The sequence below is a fragment of the Balaenoptera musculus genome, chromosome 1 (assembly GCF_009873245.2).
Source record: "Balaenoptera musculus isolate JJ_BM4_2016_0621 chromosome 1, mBalMus1.pri.v3, whole genome shotgun sequence".
NCBI classification, from domain to species: domain Eukaryota; kingdom Metazoa; phylum Chordata; class Mammalia; order Artiodactyla; family Balaenopteridae; genus Balaenoptera; species Balaenoptera musculus.
This window is the reverse complement of record NC_045785.1, coordinates 99555889-99577577: the sequence shown is the minus strand read 5'-3', so window position 1 is coordinate 99577577 and position 21689 is coordinate 99555889. Positions and strand designations below refer to the sequence as shown.

General features: G+C 39.2%; 1 protein-coding gene across 4 annotated transcripts in view; it reads right to left on the bottom strand.

Annotated features, from left to right (window-relative positions):
- Positions 1–215: 215 nt before the first annotated feature.
- LRIG2 (leucine rich repeats and immunoglobulin like domains 2) overlaps positions 216–21689 on the bottom strand; it is a 75093-nt gene continuing 53619 nt past the window's right edge. For 3 of the 4 annotated variants that reach the window (XM_036867398.1, XM_036867408.1, XM_036867426.1), the window contains 3 exons: positions 21458–21607; positions 7802–8092; positions 216–5385 (listed from right to left, as the gene is read on the bottom strand). In XM_036867398.1, the coding sequence (XP_036723293.1) occupies positions 5159–5385; positions 7802–8092; positions 21458–21607 (668 nt within the window). In that variant the 3' untranslated portion in view covers positions 216–5158. The remainder of the gene's footprint in view (positions 5386–7801; positions 8093–21457; positions 21608–21689) is intronic. The other variant, XM_036867418.1, reaches the window with a different exon arrangement.

Sequence of the window (21689 nt, the reverse complement as noted above, 5' to 3'; positions counted from 1 at the left end):
AGTGCACAGTGCCTGCCTGGAGCAGCTCACAGTGCGGGGTGCACCAGTGGCAGGCTCGAGGCTGTGTGTGTGACTCTTAAACACGGCAGGGACTAGAGAAGGGCAACTCTTTCCCATTTTAACTTGCACAGCTATTTGGAGACCCTCTCAAAAGGATCACAAACTTAAAAATGAACCATTTCATTCCTGTCCTTTAGGCAAGAGAAGACCAGAAAATAATGTATTTTAGCTTTATTGAAGACATATTACAGTAGACAAACAAGTAGACAAACACATGCTTTATAAAATATACATTCTCATGTGTGAGAAAATATAAATAGACACTAGGAAATGGCCACAATGAACACAACAACTTGGCTTATAACTCCCTATAGGTACATCTAGTACCAGGGCTGCTCAGACTGACATCCTCTGATAGGGGTAAAAAGGGAGAACAGGGGGAAAGTAGAGGGTAGAAGTAGTCTCTCAATGGATCAAGAGGCCACTTTAAGTAGCCAAAAGATATTCCAAGAGCACTTGACCCCTTGATGATCAATTTCTCTTTAAAGACAGAGTTGACAAAAGATCAGTCTACTCCTTACATTTGAAAACAGGCTCAAATCAAGCTTTTTATTCACCTTCACCCCACCTATTGGTGGAGATATTAGGATTGCTAAGAAACACTCAACACACAACCTTGAAGGAGCAGGTCCAAATATTACTCCTCACCCAAGCATGCACGCACACACACACACCCCTACCCCTTACTACCCACAAAACCTCCAGATGATTCGTGGGCTTTCAGGTGTTGTTTTGTTAAGAGAAGTTTGTACCATATCTCAATTCAGAACATGTTATTTTTGTCAACAAACGAGGAGGAAGGGAGGAAGGGAGGAAGGGGGGAAGGAAGGAAGAAAATTAAGGCTAACTGATGTTGGCTTAGATTGTACTCCAAACAAAAAAGTTTTAAATTAGAAGAAGCAAGAAGGAAAAACATCTGCCACAGTGAACTGGGAAAGAGACCACGTAAGAGAAAAATGAAACATTACTTACAGGTTGCCTAAAAATCTTAGCTCAACTTTCTAAGGTCCAACTGTTTCACAATTACTTCGGTAATCTGCATCAAGAAGCAAAGTAAGAAATGGAGGCTGTAGCATAAAATGACAGCCAATTTACCTCTGATACTCCATTACCCTTTTGGCATTTCTGTGGATATTAAAATGATAAGCAGATGCCATAACACACTCGGGTAAAATACTGGGTATAAACTTGAACATCACAATTCTAACCCCATTCCAAATGGAGTCCCACTGATACAAAGAAACAGGAATAAAAATTAAAGAGTAAAAGGGAAGGTTATAATACATTATAGGCTTTAAAAGTTTTTATTATGGTCATACCATTTGGGTTAGGAACCTTATAGATTTTCTCAGAAGAATAAGCCCAGAGTTTCATGTTTTCAGCCATTAACACAAAACAGGCTCCTTTTGTCAATCAAAGAACATAATCTTTCAGTTAAAAAAAAAAAAACTTTTTAAGTGTTCCACACTTACTGTATATAAAGAATTCTGAAAGACAAAGTTTTAAGCCTGTCTTGCTTCTGAAGATTTCCAATGATAAAACTGAAAGAGAGCTAAAAGTCATCTTGCCCATATTTGATTTCAACACAGAAATTTCTTCAATGTTATTAACAGATGATTATTTAGCTTCTGTATACACTTTTTCCATGAAAGGCTGATTATTCCAATTGTCAGACAAATCTAATTGTTAGAGTGTTAGCTTATATAGAATTATTGGCAAGCATGTACTGCATCTCCCTGTAACTTCTTCCCCGCTGATATGACCCCTGTCTGCTGGAATAAAAAGAGTGAATCTAATCTTTGTTTCATATGACAACCCTTTAAGTAACTAAAGACTTTTATCATGTCTCCCTTTTCTTAGGAAAATGGATAATAGAGTCTAAGTTGCTTAACATCTTAATGTTTCTTCTTTTACAACCTGCCAATGGGCAATGTGAAGGCAACTGTTTTTAAACACGAAAGTTACCTTACAGAGAAAATACACATTTAAAGCATTCTAAGATGGCACATTAGAGGGAATGGCACACTGGGCTGGGTTTCTGGTATTTCCTATCCTACAGATTAACTTACATCTAGGGAAAGCACTTTAGAGGTTACTGAGTGACAGACAGCCAACGGGTCAGGCATAGACTCTGTGGCAGGAAGACTTGGAGTACAACCACAATGTTATTTCTTCTTCCAGGTATACTTACAGAATCAGTCTAAGAGGGGCACAAACAAATTAAGAGAATTTATGTATCCCTACTGATATGAAGTGGTAATTGGGACAATATTTCTCTCAGTAATTTAGTTTGCCTTGTTTTTGCAACATTTTTGATTAAATTGGTGGCAGGCAGACATTACACTGATGGGAAGAAACACGGATGAGCCACTAATCCAGTTTATAGTAGAGCATTTGCTATATGCTCTACATATGCAATACTGAAAAATTTCAGGAATTCCATCTCCTAAGATTAGAATTTATTAAATTTACTATTTTTTTAAGACCAGGGTAGGCTATTCACATTTAAACAAATTCCTGACTAGTTTTTTAGGCAAGTTTTTTAGTTATTTAGGAAAGCTAGCAATACCTGGGAGGACATCTCAACCATTTGAGTTGACAGAGAACCTGGCTATTCAGGAGACCGGCCTGACACCACTGGCTAAAGCAGAGGCAGCAATCACGTATTTTAAGTTTTCTAGAGCACTGGTTTGCAGCCTGTTTTTTGTCCTCTCACATGTAACAGCTGATGCTCACTTGCAGCCTTGTTCTAACTCCACTTTTTTCCCTAAAGAAAGTCTATCCGAATGTAAGAGTATATAATTATAAGAGATGTCTATAATTAGAGAGATGACCTTGAATACCTTAGAAAGGTAAGTGAGTCACAAACTAGTTACAAATTAGTTGTGGCACACCTCTCAACTGATTCTGATACTCTGGTGTGCTGTAACACTAGCATTCAGACCTGGTGTTCTGGAGGGCAAAGGGTGGTTCTCAATCTACTCAAGATTCTTTATGTTTACTGACACTGTTTTAGAAGCTGAATATTTCTTCTCCTCATGAGGATTTCTTATAGCATTACTCCTGCTAGACAGGAAATAAATCTGGCTCAAGTCAGAGTAAGCAGCATCACTCCTGTTCTACTCTAAAAAATATTTCATGAAAGCAGCTTTTTATTAGAGTAGATAATCCTCCTTGATTCCAGGAGGGATCACAGATTCATAGAATGTTACAGCAGGAAAGAGCTTTAAAGCATCTAGTAAAATGCCCTCATTTCATAAATGAGAAAGTCAGGCTGAGATGTAAAGGGACTTGCCCTTGATTACACAACTAGTAAGCAGCAGAGCTAGGAACTAAATCAGGTTTCATGATTCTAAGTCAGTCCAGTACAAATTATACTGCAACCTAGTAAGTAAGAAGATGGATCAGACATTGAAGGGAGAAGAAAATAGTGATACTTAAGGAGTTCAAAGTGAAAATGAAGAGAGGCTGACAATTTAAAAAGGAAAAAGACAAAGGCATGGTGGCATAAAACAGCTAGAAAAGTGCTGCTGCCTATGGGAGAAAAATTTAGGATTGAAAAACAGTATGAAATTCAGCTAAACTTCCTGGCAAAGAGCTGAGAAATTATGTGAGTTTAAAATCCTTGAAATGCACAATGACTTAGAAATAGATTATTTTCATTTAAGTGGTTGAAGTCATCTAGTATGTAACTAGTCCTCACTAAATTTAGAGGACAGAATCTGACAGCCTTTCTTTTTTTCTGAAAGCAGAAAGAAAGAAGAGCTTTAGTCCATTACACTTTATTAGAGCACTAAGTCTTTTGTTTACATAAAACTTTTTGCTATCAGAAATTCAAGAAAACTTTTTGGCTTAAATAATCACTTGTACAAAACAAGGACCACTCTAAAGCTTTACAGTATAAGAATTTCTGCACGTTCTTCTACTCCCAAAAGCAGTCTTCCCTTCTTAAGACATACTGTGCATTGGTAGAAGAGATATTATTTTAAAAAACAAACACACACACAGAAAAAAAAGCAATCTTTGGTTTCCTCATCAACTAAGTACTTTGCTGAAAGAAGCTATTCCCCAAACAAGTTTTCCTTCATCTATGTGCATATGACAATGACAAAACTGATAGTCTTTTGAAAAAGCCTTTTTATGCTTGAAAGATTATATTACCTGGCACTTGTAAACAGATGACAAATGATTAGCTGTACAAATCTTTAGGCATAAAGAAAGTGGTTAATTACACCAAGATCGTGTTTGTGTGTACGCAATCACTAGGTACCCTGCTTCTATACTTATACTTCTTAACAAATACGTATTTAAAACTTTAAACAAAGTCTTTGGATTCACTAAACCAAGTTGTACAAAATCTGTGGTATGAGAAGCTGCTGTCAATATTATAACTGAATATTATATATAATTTTGGCATATCAAAAATATTTACATTGCAACACATATGACCAATGAATACAAAAATTATTTATAAATGCACATATATATACAGTGAGATCCCTGGGCGATAGGGACCAAAAAAAAAAAAAAGAGAGAGAGAGAGAAAGAGAGAGATTCACAAGAATACAAAACCCTCAACCTGGTAATAGTTGGTCAAGTCTGGGATTCTTGTCGAAGACCTTGAATATCAAAGCCCCACTCTCAACTATAGGATTAAAACCACTGCAGAATCCCAGGCACACTTCCCGGGGGGCTCCAAAGTTATTTTTGTTCCTTGGAAGGCAAAATAGAACAGCGTTGTTTACTCAGGATCATTCTGTAGGTTGAGACAATCCAGGGTGTTAAGCAGCAATGAGACTCTCCCTAACAGGCAATGCGCACCTGGGCACATCCCAGTAGAACCATAAGACAGCACTCTGTCCTCTATCTTCCTCCGCCTGTGTTGCACATTTTCTATTAGATGTACCCATTTCTGTCAGCCATTACCTTTTCTTCGTCAAGTATAAGCCCAAATGTCTGGCCCCCCTTGATGTGGTCAGATGTAACTGTAGACAAAGAGCAAAGCAAATGCTGACTTTGGGGTTTCTTCCAAACTCTGAGGTAGTAAATACAAAATCAACTAATTTGAGTCTGCCCAGATTTCATTCTGGAGTGAGTTTCATGTGCCCTCACTGCCATCTTGAATGTTCCGAGTCCTACTAAAATCAAAAGTGTGGTCATGTAACCTGTGACAGGGCATGGGGGAAGTGGAACAGTCTGGATCACTCTCTGCCAGGCCCTCGTTTTGATGGAGTTGTGGTGACTCAAAGACTGACTGCTGTGATAAAGGAGGACGAGGCATACCTGGGTCTTTGCTTATGTTCCACAGAGGCCGCTGCAAGGGTTCTGAGAACGAGAGACAGTAATAATTATCAGTGGTGAATGGAAGTTTAAAATTAATTTTCTAAAACTTAATTTTCTTCTACCCAAGTCTTCAAAGAAATAATAAGAAATAACCCAATATTCCTGAATAAGGACATTAAGATAAAATGTATACTTGCCATTTTCTTAGCAAAAACAAAAAAACCAAAACAAAACAAAAACTGGAACCATGGTCTTTCAAACCCTTCTACTCAACAACTTTACCAATTAATTACTGAAACCATGCTATGTGTCATCTACTTTCACCTATTACTGGTGTTTCTACTGCTATAAAACTTAAAACTCTTTAGACACATGGAAACAGACTAAAAGAGAATTAGTATCCATATAGTAATGAAAGTTGCACAATACACAGGTAAAAATTATTGATTCAGTGCAGTCATTGTATCTTTAAATAACAATTAAATGCCTATCTTAAAAAAATCAGTTTGGGCTTCCCTGGTGGCGCAGTGGTTAAGAATCTGCCTGCCAATGCAATGTTTGAGCCCTGGTCCAGGAAGATCCCACATGCCACGGAGCAACTAAGCCCGTGCACCACAACTACTGAGCCTGCGCTCTAGAGCCCACGAGCCATAACTACTGAGCCCACGTGCCACAACTACCAAAGCCCGTGTGCCTAGAGCCTGTGCTCCGCAACGAGAGAAGCCACTGCAATGAGAAGCCGGTGCACCACAACCAAGAGTAGCCCCCACTCACCGCAACCAGAGAAAGCCTGTGAGCAGCAACAAAGACCCAACACAGCCAAAAATAAAATAGATACAATAAATAAATTTATTTTTAAAAAATCATTTTAAAAATAAACAACCATTCCCCTCCAGCTCCTAGCAAGCCAATAACTCTAACAACAAAATAATAACCAAAAGCTGGTATTTTAAATCAGGTTATCTGTACTTTGGTTTCAAAAATATGCATTTATCATTATTATTTACTGCAGTGGTGGGCTCTTTCCCCAGAGAACATTTACTGAAAGTTATATTAACTTCATGGGGATGTATTTTGGAAAAAGCTAGCCAAACATTCTAGAAACAAACACTCAGAAATAAAAATAAACTCCATGTGCAAAGTAAGCTAGAGCAGGGTTTCTCAAGCTTTAATATGCATACAAATAACCTGGAGACTGTGTTAAAATATAGACTCTGGTTCACTAGGTCTGGGATGGGACCCATGCTCTGCATTTCTAACAAGCTCCTAGGTAATGCTGATGCTGATAGACCACTCTTTGAGTAGCAAGGAGCTAGAGCACCCTAGCTAAGGAACAAGCAATGCACCAAAGCACTCTCATTTGCTCATTTCCTCACTTACAGACCAGATTAACAATTAAGACATCCCTAAAGTTGGGGAAAGATACTGCATTTTTAGTTCTACTTAAAGTTATTTTGTGTGTGTATATCTCTTCTAGGACACAGAGAAATGGATTTAGTGTTGGCGCCTTTCTTTCATGGACGCAGAATTTTAAAGACAAGAGACTAACTTCAATAACAGGATATTTTTCTCTGACCTATACCCTCTTTAGAAAACTTTAGAGGTGGTCTCTTAACTAAGAACAACAGAGCACATCTTAAAAGTCCATGTCATTTCATTCACTCCAGCCAGAACCATCCCTGGAAGCACCACTATACAATGTCTTCCACTGTAAACCTGCGGTGCAAAGCCCCACCCTATTTCCAGTGCTCTTTCATTTCAGGCTGACAGGAGGGTGACAGTGGATAAAAAGCCTGGATGGACAGGAAGACATGCTCAGTAGTGCCCTTCATGGTCTAGAAACTGTTTTGTTTTGTTTTGCTTTGCTTTATTGACTGGGTTGTTTCAAATGCCTCGTCGGCACAATATAACATGTGTTTCTTTTCCTGGACTACTATCCCCAAACTGCTTTCCCGCTTATGGCGCTGACTGTAATACTTCACAGATGAAAGCAAATACCTGCCAGGTGATACTGACATCCAACACTTACCTGATAGAACAGCAACCAAGTAAAACATTTTTAAATCTTCTCAGTGAAAATCTTCATCAAATTATGCCCAAATCATTATATCCTTAGCATTTCAAGTCTTCATTATTTAAATAAACATGGAAGAAAGAAGTAATGCCTGTATGAAACTTCTTTATAGAAACTTTTTCTACATGGCTTCTGAATCTTTAGAAGTAAGATCTTGTTACTCCCACAAAAGCTGTTTTCATCCTACAGATCCAGACTTCTTTCTAAATCTAATCTCTAAAAATCTCTGGCTCTAGTTTATACCAGTTAATGGTAGCTAATTACTCCATTATACCAACTTGTTTGCTTCTGTCAAATGAGAGTGCTACCTATATGACAGAAGGGAAAATTAAGTAGGTGAAAGTGAAAACAAACCAAAATAACAAAAAACACTGTGCCCTTTACCACTGCTCTTCTGTGTGGAGGAAAGTTTCTTCTCATTTATCCTCTCATGGTTGGTGGGAAAGGCAGACATCTCTCTATCTGCTGATGATACCAGGCTCTCCAGGGTGGTGGCATCTTGGGGAAGATGTGCCAAATAAGTCTCTTTGGGCATCTGGACCATAAGGCTGGACAGTGTCTGATCTAGAACATCCTCTTCAGCAATATAGGTGTACGGACAGTATTCTCGGGTCCGGGAGTAGATGTTGGCATTGTCATAACAATCTGAGCAGATAACCCGGGTGCCAGCGCCACCTAGTGACAACATGGGAAAGAACCCAAACATCCTTCAGTTAAGGAATCAGTTTTGCCAACTATCAGTTTTCTCCTACAGCTGTCATCATATCTGGCATTTGTTCAAAACTTGCATTATAAACAGGATGAAGTTTCAAGGTCTTTCTGTGAACTAACTAATTTAATCCTTATAACATCCCTAAGAAGGAAGTATTATTATTATCCCTATATTACAGAGTAACTACAACACAGAGAGGTCAGGTAACTTGCCCAAAGACATACTGCCTGAGTGAAGAGCTGCAATTTAAACTCAGGTCCTCTGGCTCCAGCACCCATGCTCTTGAGTAGTACATTAAGCCACCTTTGTCCAGCCTGGATAACATCATGCTCAAATCAAGGGAGCCAAGATAAGGCTGGCACTGTGCTACAAGACACATGTTTGGCTTAAGCAAACTAAAGCAGAGAACAAGGAGTTTTGATGATTTTATTTCACAAAAGCCCACATAACTTTCGTTAAGTCAAGAGGTTAAGCAACACTAATTGCTAAAAGGACCCCTAGAGAAAGCCTCTGACGGTCAAGAGTCCTGCCTGACAAGTGTGTGTTTGGCAGAAGTAAAAGTTTAATAATGAGCTCCCTGGACAATTATGTGCTTTGAAAACTGAATGATAAAAAAAGAGGAAAGTGAGAAATAGAGAGTTACTTATTCATGTTCAAGCAACAGAATGTTAGAACTGGAAAAGAACAGGAAGTAATTAAATTTAATCCAGAAAGCAGTGTTATTTCCTACAAATGTCAAAAAGTAGAGGCTTTTAAGTATTCTTTAAAAAGCTAGAGGGGGACTTCCCACTGGTGGCGCAGTGGTTAAGAATCTGCCTGACAATGCAGGGGACACGGGTTCGAGCCCTGGTCCGGGAAGATCCCACATGCTGCGGAGCAACTAAGCCCATGTGCCACAACTACTGAGCCTGTGCTCTAGAGCTCATGTGCCACAACTACTGAGCCCGCGTGCCACAACTAATGAAGCCTGCGTGCCTAGAGGCCATCCTGGCCGGGGAACTAAGATCTCACAAGCCGCACAGTATGGCCAAAAAGAAAAAAAAAAAAAAAAAAGCTAGAAATACCCCCCTTTCCATGGAAAGCCAAAATAATGGAATAGAGCTTCCATGTGTATAGTACTTAAAGTACTACACAGATTTGTGGAAAGAATATTTAAGAATCATGAGAGAAATGCTTTATAAAATATTGTTTCTTTATTTTTAAAATGAGGAAATTAAAGCTCAGATTTTAAGTAACTTGTTGGTGACCACATGGCTGGAAAGAGGAACTGGGAGTCAAACCCAATTCTACCCCTTAATTCACTTCCCTGTGTTCTGTCACTCCCTATGGGAAGAGTGGAGCTGGGAAAAGTAGTGTTGAGAAGTCAGGTTCACTTAACTATTTTATATCTCTCTGATGTTCTCCAATATAAGCTGAGAATCATCAATGTCCTTTAAACTTTGGTGAATGTCTACCTGTCAGCAGGAGATACAACCTCCCCTGGATATGGTCTGAAGGGTGCTCATGCCTGAAAAGGATAAAAGACACCTGAAAAAAGTTTCTAGAGCATCTCCTTCCCATAACAATACTTTGGTTTGGGAGCCTCTGCTGTGTTCTCCAATCCCGTGTTTAAGGATGTGTTACTCCTTTCTGTCAGAAGATTTTCTCCTCTGTTAAGACTTTAGAGCCTGAACCAAGATGGCAGAGTACAAGGACATGCTCTCACTCCCTCTTGTGAGAACACCAGAATCACAACTAACTGTTGAACAATCATCGACAGGAAGACACTGGAACACACCAAAAAAGATACTCCACATCCAAAGACAAAGGAGAAGCCACAGTGAGACAGTAGGAGGGGCGCAATCACAATAAAATCAAATCCCATAACTGCTGGGTGGGTGACTCACAAACTGGAGAACACTTATACCACAGAAGTCCACCCACTGGAGTGAAGGTTCTGAGCCCCACGTCAGGCTTCCAAACCTGGGGGTCCAGCAACAGGAGGAGGAATTCCTAGAGAATCAGACTTTGAGGGCTAGCAGGATTTAACTGCAGGACTCTTGACAGGACTGAGGGAAACAGAGACTCCACTCTTGGAGGGCACACACAAAGTACTGTGCGCATCGGGACGCAGGGGAAGGAGCAGTGACTCCAGGGAGACTGAACCAGACCTACCTGCTAGTGTTGGAGGGTCTCCTGCAGAGGCGGGGGGCAGCTGTGGCTCACCAAGGGATAAGGACACTAGCAGCAGAAGTTCTGGGAAGCACTCCTTGGTGTGACCCCTCCCAGAGTCCACCATTAGCCCCACCAAAAAGCCTGCAAGTTCCAGTGTTGGGTCACCTCAGGCCAAACAACCAACAGGGAGGGAACCCAGCCCCTCAACACTCAAGCGGATTAAAGTTTTACTGAGCTCTGCCCACCAGAGCAACAGCCAGCTCTACCCACCATCAGTCCCTCCCATCAGGAAACTTGCACAAGCCTCTTAGATAGACGCATCCACCAGAGGGCAGACAGCAGAATCAAGAAGAACTACAATCCTGCAGCCTGTGGAACAAAAACCACATTCACGGAAAGACAGACAAGATGAAAAGGCAGAGGGCTATGTACCAGATCAAGAAACAAGATAAAACCCCAGAAAAACAACTAAATGAAGTGGAGATAGGCAACCTTCCAGAAAAAGAATTCAGAATAATGATAGTAAAGATGATCCAGGACCTCGGAAAAAGAATGGAGGCAAAGATGCAGAAGATGAAAGAAATGTTTAACAAAGACCTAGAAGAATTAAAGAACAAACAAACAAAGATGAACAATACAATAACTGAAATGAAAACTACACTAGAAGGAATCAATAGCAGAATAACTGAGGCAGAAGAACGGATAAGTGACCTGGAAGACAGAATGGTGGATTTCACTGCTGCGGAACAGAATAAAGGAAAAAGAATGAAAAGAAATGAAGACAGCCTAAGAGACCTCTGGGATAACATTAAACGCAGCCATATTCGCAATATAGGGGTCCCAGAAGGAGAAGAGAGAGAGAAAGGACCCGAGAAAATATTTGAAGAGATTATAGTCGAAAACTTCCCTAACATGGGAAAGGAAATGGCCACCCAAGTCCAGGAAGCGCAGAGAGTCCCATACAGGATAAACCCAAGGAGAAACACGCCGAGACACATAATAATCAAACTGAAAAAAATTAAAGACAAAGAAGAATTATTGAAAGCAGCAAGGGAAAAATGACAAATAACATACAAGGGAACTCCCATAAGGTTAACAGCTGATTTCTCAGCAGAAACTGTACAAGCCAGAAGGCAGTGGCATGATATACTTAAAATGATGAAAGGGAAGAACCTACAACCAAGATTACTCTACCCAGCAAGGATCTCATTCAGATTTGATGGAGAAATCAAAAGCTTTACAGACAAGCAAAAGCTAAGAAAATTCAGCACCACCAAACCAGCTTTACAACAAATGCTAAAGGAACTTCTCTAAGTACGAAACACAAGAGAAGAAAAGGACCTACAAAAACAAACCCAAAACAATTAAGAAAATGGTCATAGGAACATACATATCGATAATTACCTTAAACGTGAATGGATTAAATGCTCCAACCAAAAGACACAAGCTTGCTGAATGGATACAAAAACAAGACCCATATATATGCTGTCTACAAGAGACCCACTTCAGACCTAGGGAAACATACAGACTGAAAGTGAGGGGATGGAAAAAGATATTCCATGCAAATGGAAACCAAAAGAAAGCTGTAGTAGCAATACTCATATCACATAAAATAGACTTAAAAATAAAGAATGTTACAAGAGACAAGGAAGGACAATACATAATGGTCAAGGGATCAATCCAAGAAGAAGATATAACAATTATAAATATATATGCACCCAACATAGGAGCACCTCAATACATAAGGCAACTGCTAACAGCTATAAAAGAGGAAATCAACAATAATACAATAATAGTGGGGGACTTTAACACCTCACTTACACCAATGGACAGATCATCCAAACAGAAAATTAATAAGGAAACGGCAGCTTTAAATGACACAATAGAGCAGATAGATTTAATTGATATTTATAGGACATTCCATCCAAGAACAACAGATTACACTTTCTTCTCAAGTCAGCACAGAACATTCTCCAGGGTAGATCACATCTTGGGTCACAAATCAAGCCTCAGTAAATTTAAGAAAATTGAAATCATATCAAGCATCTTTTCTGACCACAACGATATGAGATTAGAAATCAATTACAGGGAAAAAAAAACGTAAAAAACACAAAAACATGGAGGCTAAACAATACGTTACTAAATTACCAAGAGATCACTGAAGAAATCAAAGAAGAAATCAAAAAATACCTAGAGACAAATGACACTGAAAACACGACGATCCAAAACCTATGGGATGGGGCTTCCCTGGTGGCGCAGTGGTTGAGAATCTGCCTGCCAATGCAGGGAACACGGGTTCGAGCCCTGGTCTGGGAAGATCCCAACATGCCACGGAGCAACTGGGCCCGTGAGCCACAACTACTGAGCCTGCGGGTCTGGAGCCTGTGCTCCGCAACAAGAGAGGCTGCGACAGTGAGAGGCCCGCGCACCGCGATGAAGAGTGGCCCCCGCTCACCGCAACTAGAGAAAGCCCTCGCACAGAAACGAAGACCCAACGCAGCCAAAAATATAAATAAATAAATAATTTTTTAAAAAAACCTATGGGATGCAGCAAAAGCAGTTCTAACAGGGAAGTTTACAGCTATACAAGCCTACCTTAAGAAACAAGAAAAATCTCAAATAAACAATCTAAACTTACACCTAAAGGAACTAGAGAAAGAAGAACAAACAAAACCCAAAGTTAGCAGAAGGAAAGAAATCATAAAGCTCAGAGCAGAAATAAATGAAATAGAAACAAAAAAATAGCAAAGTCAATAAAACTAAAAGCTGGTTCTCTGAGAAGATAAACAAAATTGATAAACCATTAGCCAGACACATCAAGAAAAAGAGGGAGAGGACTCAAATCAACAAAATTAAATATGAAAAAGGAGAAGTTACAACAAACACCTCGGAAACACAAAGCATCCTAAGAGACTACTATAAGCAACTCTATGCCAATGAAATGGACAACCTGGAAGAAATGGACAAATTCTTAGAAAGGTATAACCTTCCAAGACTGACCCAAGTAGAAACAGAAAATATGAACAGACCAATCACAAGTAATGAAATTGAAACTGTGATTAAAAACCTTCCAACAAACAAAAGTCCAGGACCAGATGGCTTCACAAGTGAATTCTATCAAACATTTAGAGAAGAGCTAACACCCATCCTTCTCAAACTCTTCCAAAAAATTGCAGAGGAAGGAACACTCCCAAACTCATTCTATGAGGCCACCATCACCCTGATACCAAAACCAGACAAAGATACTACAAAAAAAGAAAATTACAGACCAATATCACTGATGAATATAGACGCAAAAATCCTCAACAAAAATACTAGCAAACAGAATCCAACAACACATTAAAAGGATCATACACCATGATCAAGTGGGATTTACCTCAGGGATGCAAGAATTCTTCACTATATGCATGTCAGTCAATGTGATACACCATATTAACAAATTGAAGAAGAAAACCATATGATCATCTCAATAGATGCAGAAAAAGCTTTTGACAAAATTCAACACCCATTTATGATAAAAACTCTCCAGAAAGTGGGCATAGAGGGAACCTACCTCAACATAATAAAGGCCATATACAACAAACCCACAGCAAACAGCATTCTCAATGGTGAAAAACTGAAAGCATTTCCTCTAAGATCAGGAACAAGACAAGGATGTCCACTCTCACCACTCTTATTCAGCATAGTTTTGGAAGTCCTAGCCACGGCAATCAGAGAAGAAAAAGAAATAAAAGGAATACAAATTGGAAAAGAAGAAGTAAAACCGTCACTGTTTGCAGATGACATGACACTATACATAGAGAATCCTAAAGATGCCACCAGAAAACTACTGGAGCTAATCAATGAATTTGGTAAAGTTGCAGGATACAAAATTAACACACAGAAATCTCTTGCATTCCTATATACTAATGATGGAAAATCTGAAAGAGAAATTAAGGAAACACTCCCATTTACCATTGCAACAAAAAGAATAAAATACCTAGGAATAAACCTACCTAGGGAGACAAAACACCTGTATGCAGAAAACTATAAGACACTGATGAAAGAAATTAAAGATGATACCAACAGATGGGGAGATATACCATGTTCTTGGATTGGAAGAATCAATATTGTGAAAATGACTATACTACCCAAAGCAATCTACAGATTCAGTGCAATCTCTATCAAACTACCAATGGCATTTTTTACAGAACTAGAACAAAAAATCTTAAAATTTGTATGGAGACACAAAAGACCCCGAATAGCCAAATCAGTCTTGAAGGAAAAAAGCGGAGCTGGAGGAATCAGACTCCCTGACTTCAAACTATACTACAAAGCTACAGTAATCAAGACAATATGGTACTGGCACAAAAACAGAAACATAGATCAATGGAACAGGATAGAAAGCCCAGAGATAAACCCACGCACCGATGGTCAGCTAATCTACGACAATGGAGGCAAGGATATATAATGGAGAAAAGACAGTCTCTTCAATAAGTGGTGCTAGGAAAACTGGACAGCTACATGTAAAAGAATGAAATTAGAACACTCCCTAACACCATACACAAAAATAAACTCAAAATGGATTAGAGACCTAAATGTAAGACCAGACACTATAAAACTCTTAGAGGAAAACACAGGCAGAACACTCTTTGACATAAATCACAGCAAGAAATTTTTTGATCCACCTCCTAGAGTAATGGAAATAAAAACAAAAATAAACAAATGGGACCTAATGAAACTTCAAAGCTTTTGCACAGCAAAGGAAACCACAAACAAGACGAAAAGACAACTCTCAGAATGGGAGAAAATATTTGCAAACGAATCAACGGACAAAGGCTTAATCTCCAAAATACATAAACAGCTCATGTAGCTCAATATTAAAAAAACAAACAACCCAATCCAAAAATGGGCTGAAGACCTAAATAGACATTTCTCCAAAGAAGACATACAGGTGGTCAAGAAGCACATGAAAAGCTGCTCAACATCACTAATTATTAGAGAAATGCAAATCAAAACTAAAATGAGATATCACCTCACACCAGTTAGAATGGGCATCATCAGAAAATCTACAAACAACACATGCTGGAGAGGGTGTGGAGAAAAGGGAACCCTCCTGCACTGTTGGCAGGAATGTAAATTGATACAGCCACTATGGAGAACAGTATGGAGGTTCCTTAAAAAACTAAAAATAGAATTACCATATGATCCAGCAATCCCACTACTGGGCATATACCCAGAGAAAACCATAATTCAAAAAGACACATGCACCCCAATGTTCACTGCAGCACTATCTACAATAGCCAGGTCATGGAAGCAACCTAAATGCCCATCGACAGACGAATGGATAAAGAACATGTGGGCCACCGCGAGTGTGGGGCGAGCGTGGACTGCGGCGCGGCGGTGCGACTCCTTCCCCGGCCCTCCTCCCCGCCCCAGGCGAGGGCACCGTGTGGCGGCGGCGGCGGCGGCAGCAGGGCTAGTGAGGCCGGAGGAGGCGGCCGTGCCCGGGCATGGTGGTCTGGGGCAACGCGGAAGCTGTGTGCATGAAAGGCTCTTGGTGTTCCAGCCAGGCATCAGGGCCGTGCCTCTGAGGTGGGAGAGCCAACTTCAGGACACTGGCCCACAAGAGACCTCCCAGCTCCACGTAATACCAAACGGCAAAAATCTCTCAGAGATCTCCATCTCAACATCAAGACCCAGCTTCACTCAACGACCAGCAAGCTACAGTGCTGGACACCTTATGCCAAACAACTAGCAAGACAGGAACACAGCCCCATCCATTAGCAGAGAGGCTGCCTAAAATCATAATAAGGCCACAGACACCCCAAAATACACCACCAGACGTGGACGTGCCCACCAGAAAGACAAGATCCAGCCTCATCCACCAGAGCTCAGGCACTAGTTCCCTCCACCAGGAAGCCTACACAACCCACTGAACCAACCTTAGCCACTGGGGACAGATACCAAAAACAACGGGAACTACAAACCTGCAGCCTGTGAAAAGGAGACCCCAAACACAGTAAGATAAGCAAAATGAGACGACAGAAAAACACACAGCAGATGAAGGAGCAGGGTCAAAACACACCAGACCTAACAAATGAAGAGGAAATAGGTAGTCTACCTGAAAAAGAATTCAGAATAATGATAGTAAGGATGATCCAAAATCTTGGAAATAGAATAGACAAAATGCAAGAAACATTTAACAAGGACGTAGAAGAACTAAAGAGGAACCAAGCAACGATGAAAAACACAATAAATGAAATTAAAAATACTCTAGACAGGATCAATAGCAGAATAACTGAGGCAGAAGAACGGATAAGTGACCTGGAAGATAAAATGGTGGAAATAACTACTGCAGAGAAGGATAAAGAAAAAAGAATGAAAAGAACTGAGGACAGTCTCAGAGACCTCTGGGACAACATTAAATGCACCAACATTCGAATTATAGGGGTCCCAGAAGAAGAAGAGAAAAAGAAAGGGACTGAGAAAATATTTGAAGAGATTATAGTTGAAAACTTCCCTAATATGGGAAAGGAAATAGTTAATCAAGTCCTGGAAGTACAGAGAGTCCCATACAGGATAAATCCAAGGAGAAACATGCCAAGACACATATTAATCAAACTATCAAAAATTAAATATAAAGAAAACATATTAAAAGCAGCAAGGGAAAAACAACAAATAACACACAAGGGAATCCCCATAAGGTTAACAGCTGATCTTTCAGCAGAAACTCTGCAAGCCAGAAGGGAGTGGCAGGATATACTTAAAGTGATGAAGGAGAAAAACCTACAACCAAGATTACTCTACCCAGCAAGGATCTCATTCAGATTTGATGGAGAAATTAAAACCTTTACAGACAAGCAAAAGCTGAGAGAGTTCAGCACCACCAAACCAGCTTTACAACAAATGCTAAAAGAACTTCTCTAGGCAAGAAACACAAGAGAAGGAAAACACCTACAATAACAAACCCAAAACATTTAAGAAAATGGGAATAGGAACATACATATCGATAATTACCTTGGATGTAAATGGATTAAATGCTCCCACCAAAAGACACAGACTGGCTGAATGGATACAAAAACAAGACCCATATATATGCTGTCTACAAGAGACCCACTTCAGACCTAGAAACACATACAGACTGAAAGTGAGGGGATGGAAAAAGATATTCCATGCAAATGGAAATCAAAAGAAAGCTGGAGTAGCAATTCTCATATCTGACAAAATAGACTTTAAAATAAAGACTATTACAAGAGACAAAGAAGGACACTATATAATGATCAAGGGATCGATCCAAGAGGAAGGTATAACAATTGTAAATATTTATGCACCCAACATAGGAGCACCTCAATACATAAGGCAAATACTAACAGCCATAAAAGGGGAAATCGACAGCAACACAATCATAGTAGGGGACTTTAACACCCCACTTTCACCAATGGACAGATCATCCAAAATGAAAATAAATAAGGAAACACAAGCTTTAAATGATACATTAAACAAGATGGACTTAATTGATATTTATAGGACATTCCACCCAAAAACAACAGAATACACATTTTTCTCAAGTGCTCATGGAACATTCTCCAGGATAGATCATATCTTGGGTCACAAATCAAGCCTTGGTAAATTTAAGAAAATTGAAATCGTATCAAGTATCTTTTCCGACCACAACGCTATAAGACTAGATATCAATTACAGGAAAAGATCTGTAAAAAATACAAACACATGGAGGCTACACAATACACTACGTAATAACGAAGTGATCACTGAAGAAATCAAAGGGGAAATCAAAAAATACCTAGAAACAAATGACAATGGAGACACGACGACCCAAAACCTATGGGACGCAGCAAAAGCAGTGCTAAGAGGGAAGTTTATAGCAATACAAGCCTACCTCAAGAAAGAGGAAACATCTCAAATAAACAACCTAACCTTGCACCTAAAGCAATTAGAGAAAGAAGAACAAAAAAACCCCAAAGCTAGCAGAAGGAAAGAAATCATAAAGATCAGAGCAGAAATAAATGAAAAAGAAATGAAGGAAACAATAGCAAAAATCAATGAAACTAAAAGCTGGTTCTTCGAGAAGATAACCAAAATTGATAAACCATTAGCCAGACTCATCAAGAGAAAAAGGGAGAAGACTCAAATCAACAGAATTAGAAATGAAAAAGGAGAAGTAACTACTGACACTGCAGAAATACAAAAGATCATGAGAGATTACTACAAGCAACTCTATGCCAATAAAATGGACAACCTGGAAGAAATGGACAGATTCTTAGAAATGCACAACCTGCCGAGACTGAACCAGGAAGAAACAGAAAATATGAACACACCAGTCACAAGCACTGAAATTGAAACTGTGATTAAAAACCTTCCAACAAACAAAAGCCCAGGACCAGATGGCTTCACAGGTGAATTCTATCAAACATTTAGAGAAGAGCTAACACCTATCCTTCTCAAACTCTACCAAAATATTGCAGAGGGAGGAACACTCCCAAACTCATTCTACGAGGCCACCATCACCCTGATACCAAAACCAGACAAAGATGTCACAAAGAAAGAAAACTACAGGCCAATATCACTGATGAACATAGATGCAAAAATCCTCAACAAAATACTAGCAAACAGAATCCAGCAGCACATTAAAAGGATCACACACCACGATCAAGTGGGTTTTATCCCAGGAATGCAAGGATTCTTCAATGTACACAAATCAATCAATGTGATACACCATATTAACAAATTGAAGGAGAAAAACCATATGATCATCTCAATAGATGCAGAGAAAGCTTTCAACAAAATTCAACACCCATTTATGATAAAAGCCCTGCAGAAAGTAGGCATAGAGGGAACTTTCCTCAACATAATAAAGGCCGTATATGACAAACCCACAGCCAACGTTGTCCTCAATGGTGAAAAACTGAAACCATTTCCACTAAGATCAGGAACAAGACAAGGTTGCCCACTCTCACCACTATTATTCAACATAGTTTTGGAAGTGTTAGCCACAGCAATCAGAGAAGAAAAAGAAATAAAAGGAATCCAAATCGGAAAAGAAGAAGTAAAGCTGTCACTGTTTGCAGATGACATGATACTATACATAGAGAATCCTAAAGATGCTACCAGAAAACTCCTAGAGCTAATCAATGAATTTGGTAAAGTAGCAGGATACAAAATTAATGCACAGAAATCTCTTGCATTTCTATACACTAATGACGAAAAATCTGAAAGTGAAATTAAGAAAACACTCCCATTTACCATTGCAACAAAAAGAATAAAATATCTAGGAATAAACCTACCTAAGGAGACAAAAGACCTGTATGCAGAAAATTATAAGACACTGATGAAAGAAATTAAAGATGATACAAATAGATGGAGAGATATACCATGTTCTTGGATTGGAAGAATCAACATTGTGAAAATGACTCTACTACCCAAAGCAATCTACAGATTCAATGCAATCCCTATCAAACTACCACTGGCATTTTTCACAGAACTAGAACAAAAAATTTCACAATTTGTATGGAAACACAAAAGACCCCGAATAGCCAAAGCAATCTTGAGAACGAAAAATGGAGCTGGGGAATCAGGCTCCCTGACTTCAGACTATATTACAAAGCTACAGTAATCAAGACAGTTTGGTACTGGCACAAAAACAGAAATATAGATCAATGGAACAGGATAGAAAGCCCAGACATAAACCCACGTACATATGGTCACCTTATCTTTGATAAAGGAGGCAAGCATATACAGTGGAGAAAAGACAGCCTCTTCAATAAGTGGTGCTGGGAAAATTGGACAGATACATGTAAAAGTATGAAATTAGAACACTCCCTGTCACCATGCACAAAAATAAACTCAAAATGGATTAAAGACCTAAGTGTAAGGCCAGACACTATCAAACTCTTAGAGGAAAACATAGGCAGAACACTCTATGACATACATCACAGCAAGATTCTTTTTGACCCAGCTCCTAGAGAAATGGAAATAAAAACACAAATAAACAAATGGGACCTAATGAAACTTAAAGCTTTTGCACAGCAAAGGAAACCATAAACAAGACCAAAAGACAACCATCAGAATGGGAGAAAATATTTGCAAATGAAGCAACTGACAAAGGATTAATCTCCAAGATTTACAAGCAGCTCATGCAGCTCAATAACAAAAAAACGAACAACCCAATCCAAAAATGGGCAGAAGACCTAAATAGACATTTCTCCAAAGAAGATATACAGATTGCCAACAGACACATGAAAGAATGCTCAGCATCATTAATCATTAGAGAAATGCAAATCAAAACTACAATGAGATATCATCTCACACCGGTCAGAATGGCCATCATCAAAAAATCTAGAAACAATAAATGCTGGAGAGGGTGTGGAGGAAAGGGAACACTCTTGCACTGTTGGTGGGAATGTAAATTGATACAGCCACTATGGAGAACAGTATGGAGGTTCCTTAAAAAACTACAAATAGAACTACCATACGACCCAGCAATCCCACTTCTGGGCATATACCCTGAGAAAACCATAGTTCAAAAAAAGTCATGTACCAAAATGTTCATTGCAGCTCTATTTACAATAGCCAGGACATGGAAGCAACCTAAGTGTCCATCGACAGATGAATGGATAAAGAAGATGTGGCACATATATACAATGGAATATTACTCAGCCACAAAAAAGAACGAAATTGGGTCATTTGTTGAGACGTGGATGGATCTAGAGACTGTCATATAGAGTGAAGTAAGTCAGAAAGAGAAAAACAAATATCGTATATTAACGCATATATGTGGAACCTAGAAAAATGGTACAGATGAACCGGTTTGCAGGGCAGAAATTGAGACACAGATGTAGAGAACAAACGTATGGACACCAAGGGGGGAAAGCGGCGGTGGGCGGTGGTGGTGGTGTGATGAATTGGGAGATTGGGATTGACATGTATACACTGATGTGTATAAAATTGATGACTAATAAGCACCTGCTGTATAAAAATATAAATAAAATAAAATTCAAAACTTCAAAAAAAAAAGACTTTAGTCAATTTTCATCCTATTTTGCATGGGGCAAATGTTTTCATTGAGTAGCTTACTTTAAAATATTGCTTCAGATTACTGGGGAAAACTATACACTTAAAAAAAAACTAAACAGGGTAGGCTGAAATTGTAAGCATACATAATAAAAAGTCATTACCATCAGCGCCTTTGTGTAAATATCCATTGGCAGGAGGCATAAGTTGCTGATGACTGCCTGCCTCAGAGTTGCTATAGCCTTCCTGTGGCTCAGACAGTGTTCCTTGGGAAGACAAGTAGCTGGGAATGTCTGCAGGCAGATTGAGCTCGTCTGTAAAAGAGACATCTGTAACTCTCAAATAAAGTTAGGCAATTTAAGCCAAAACTCAGAAGACTATCTTGCAAATGTATTC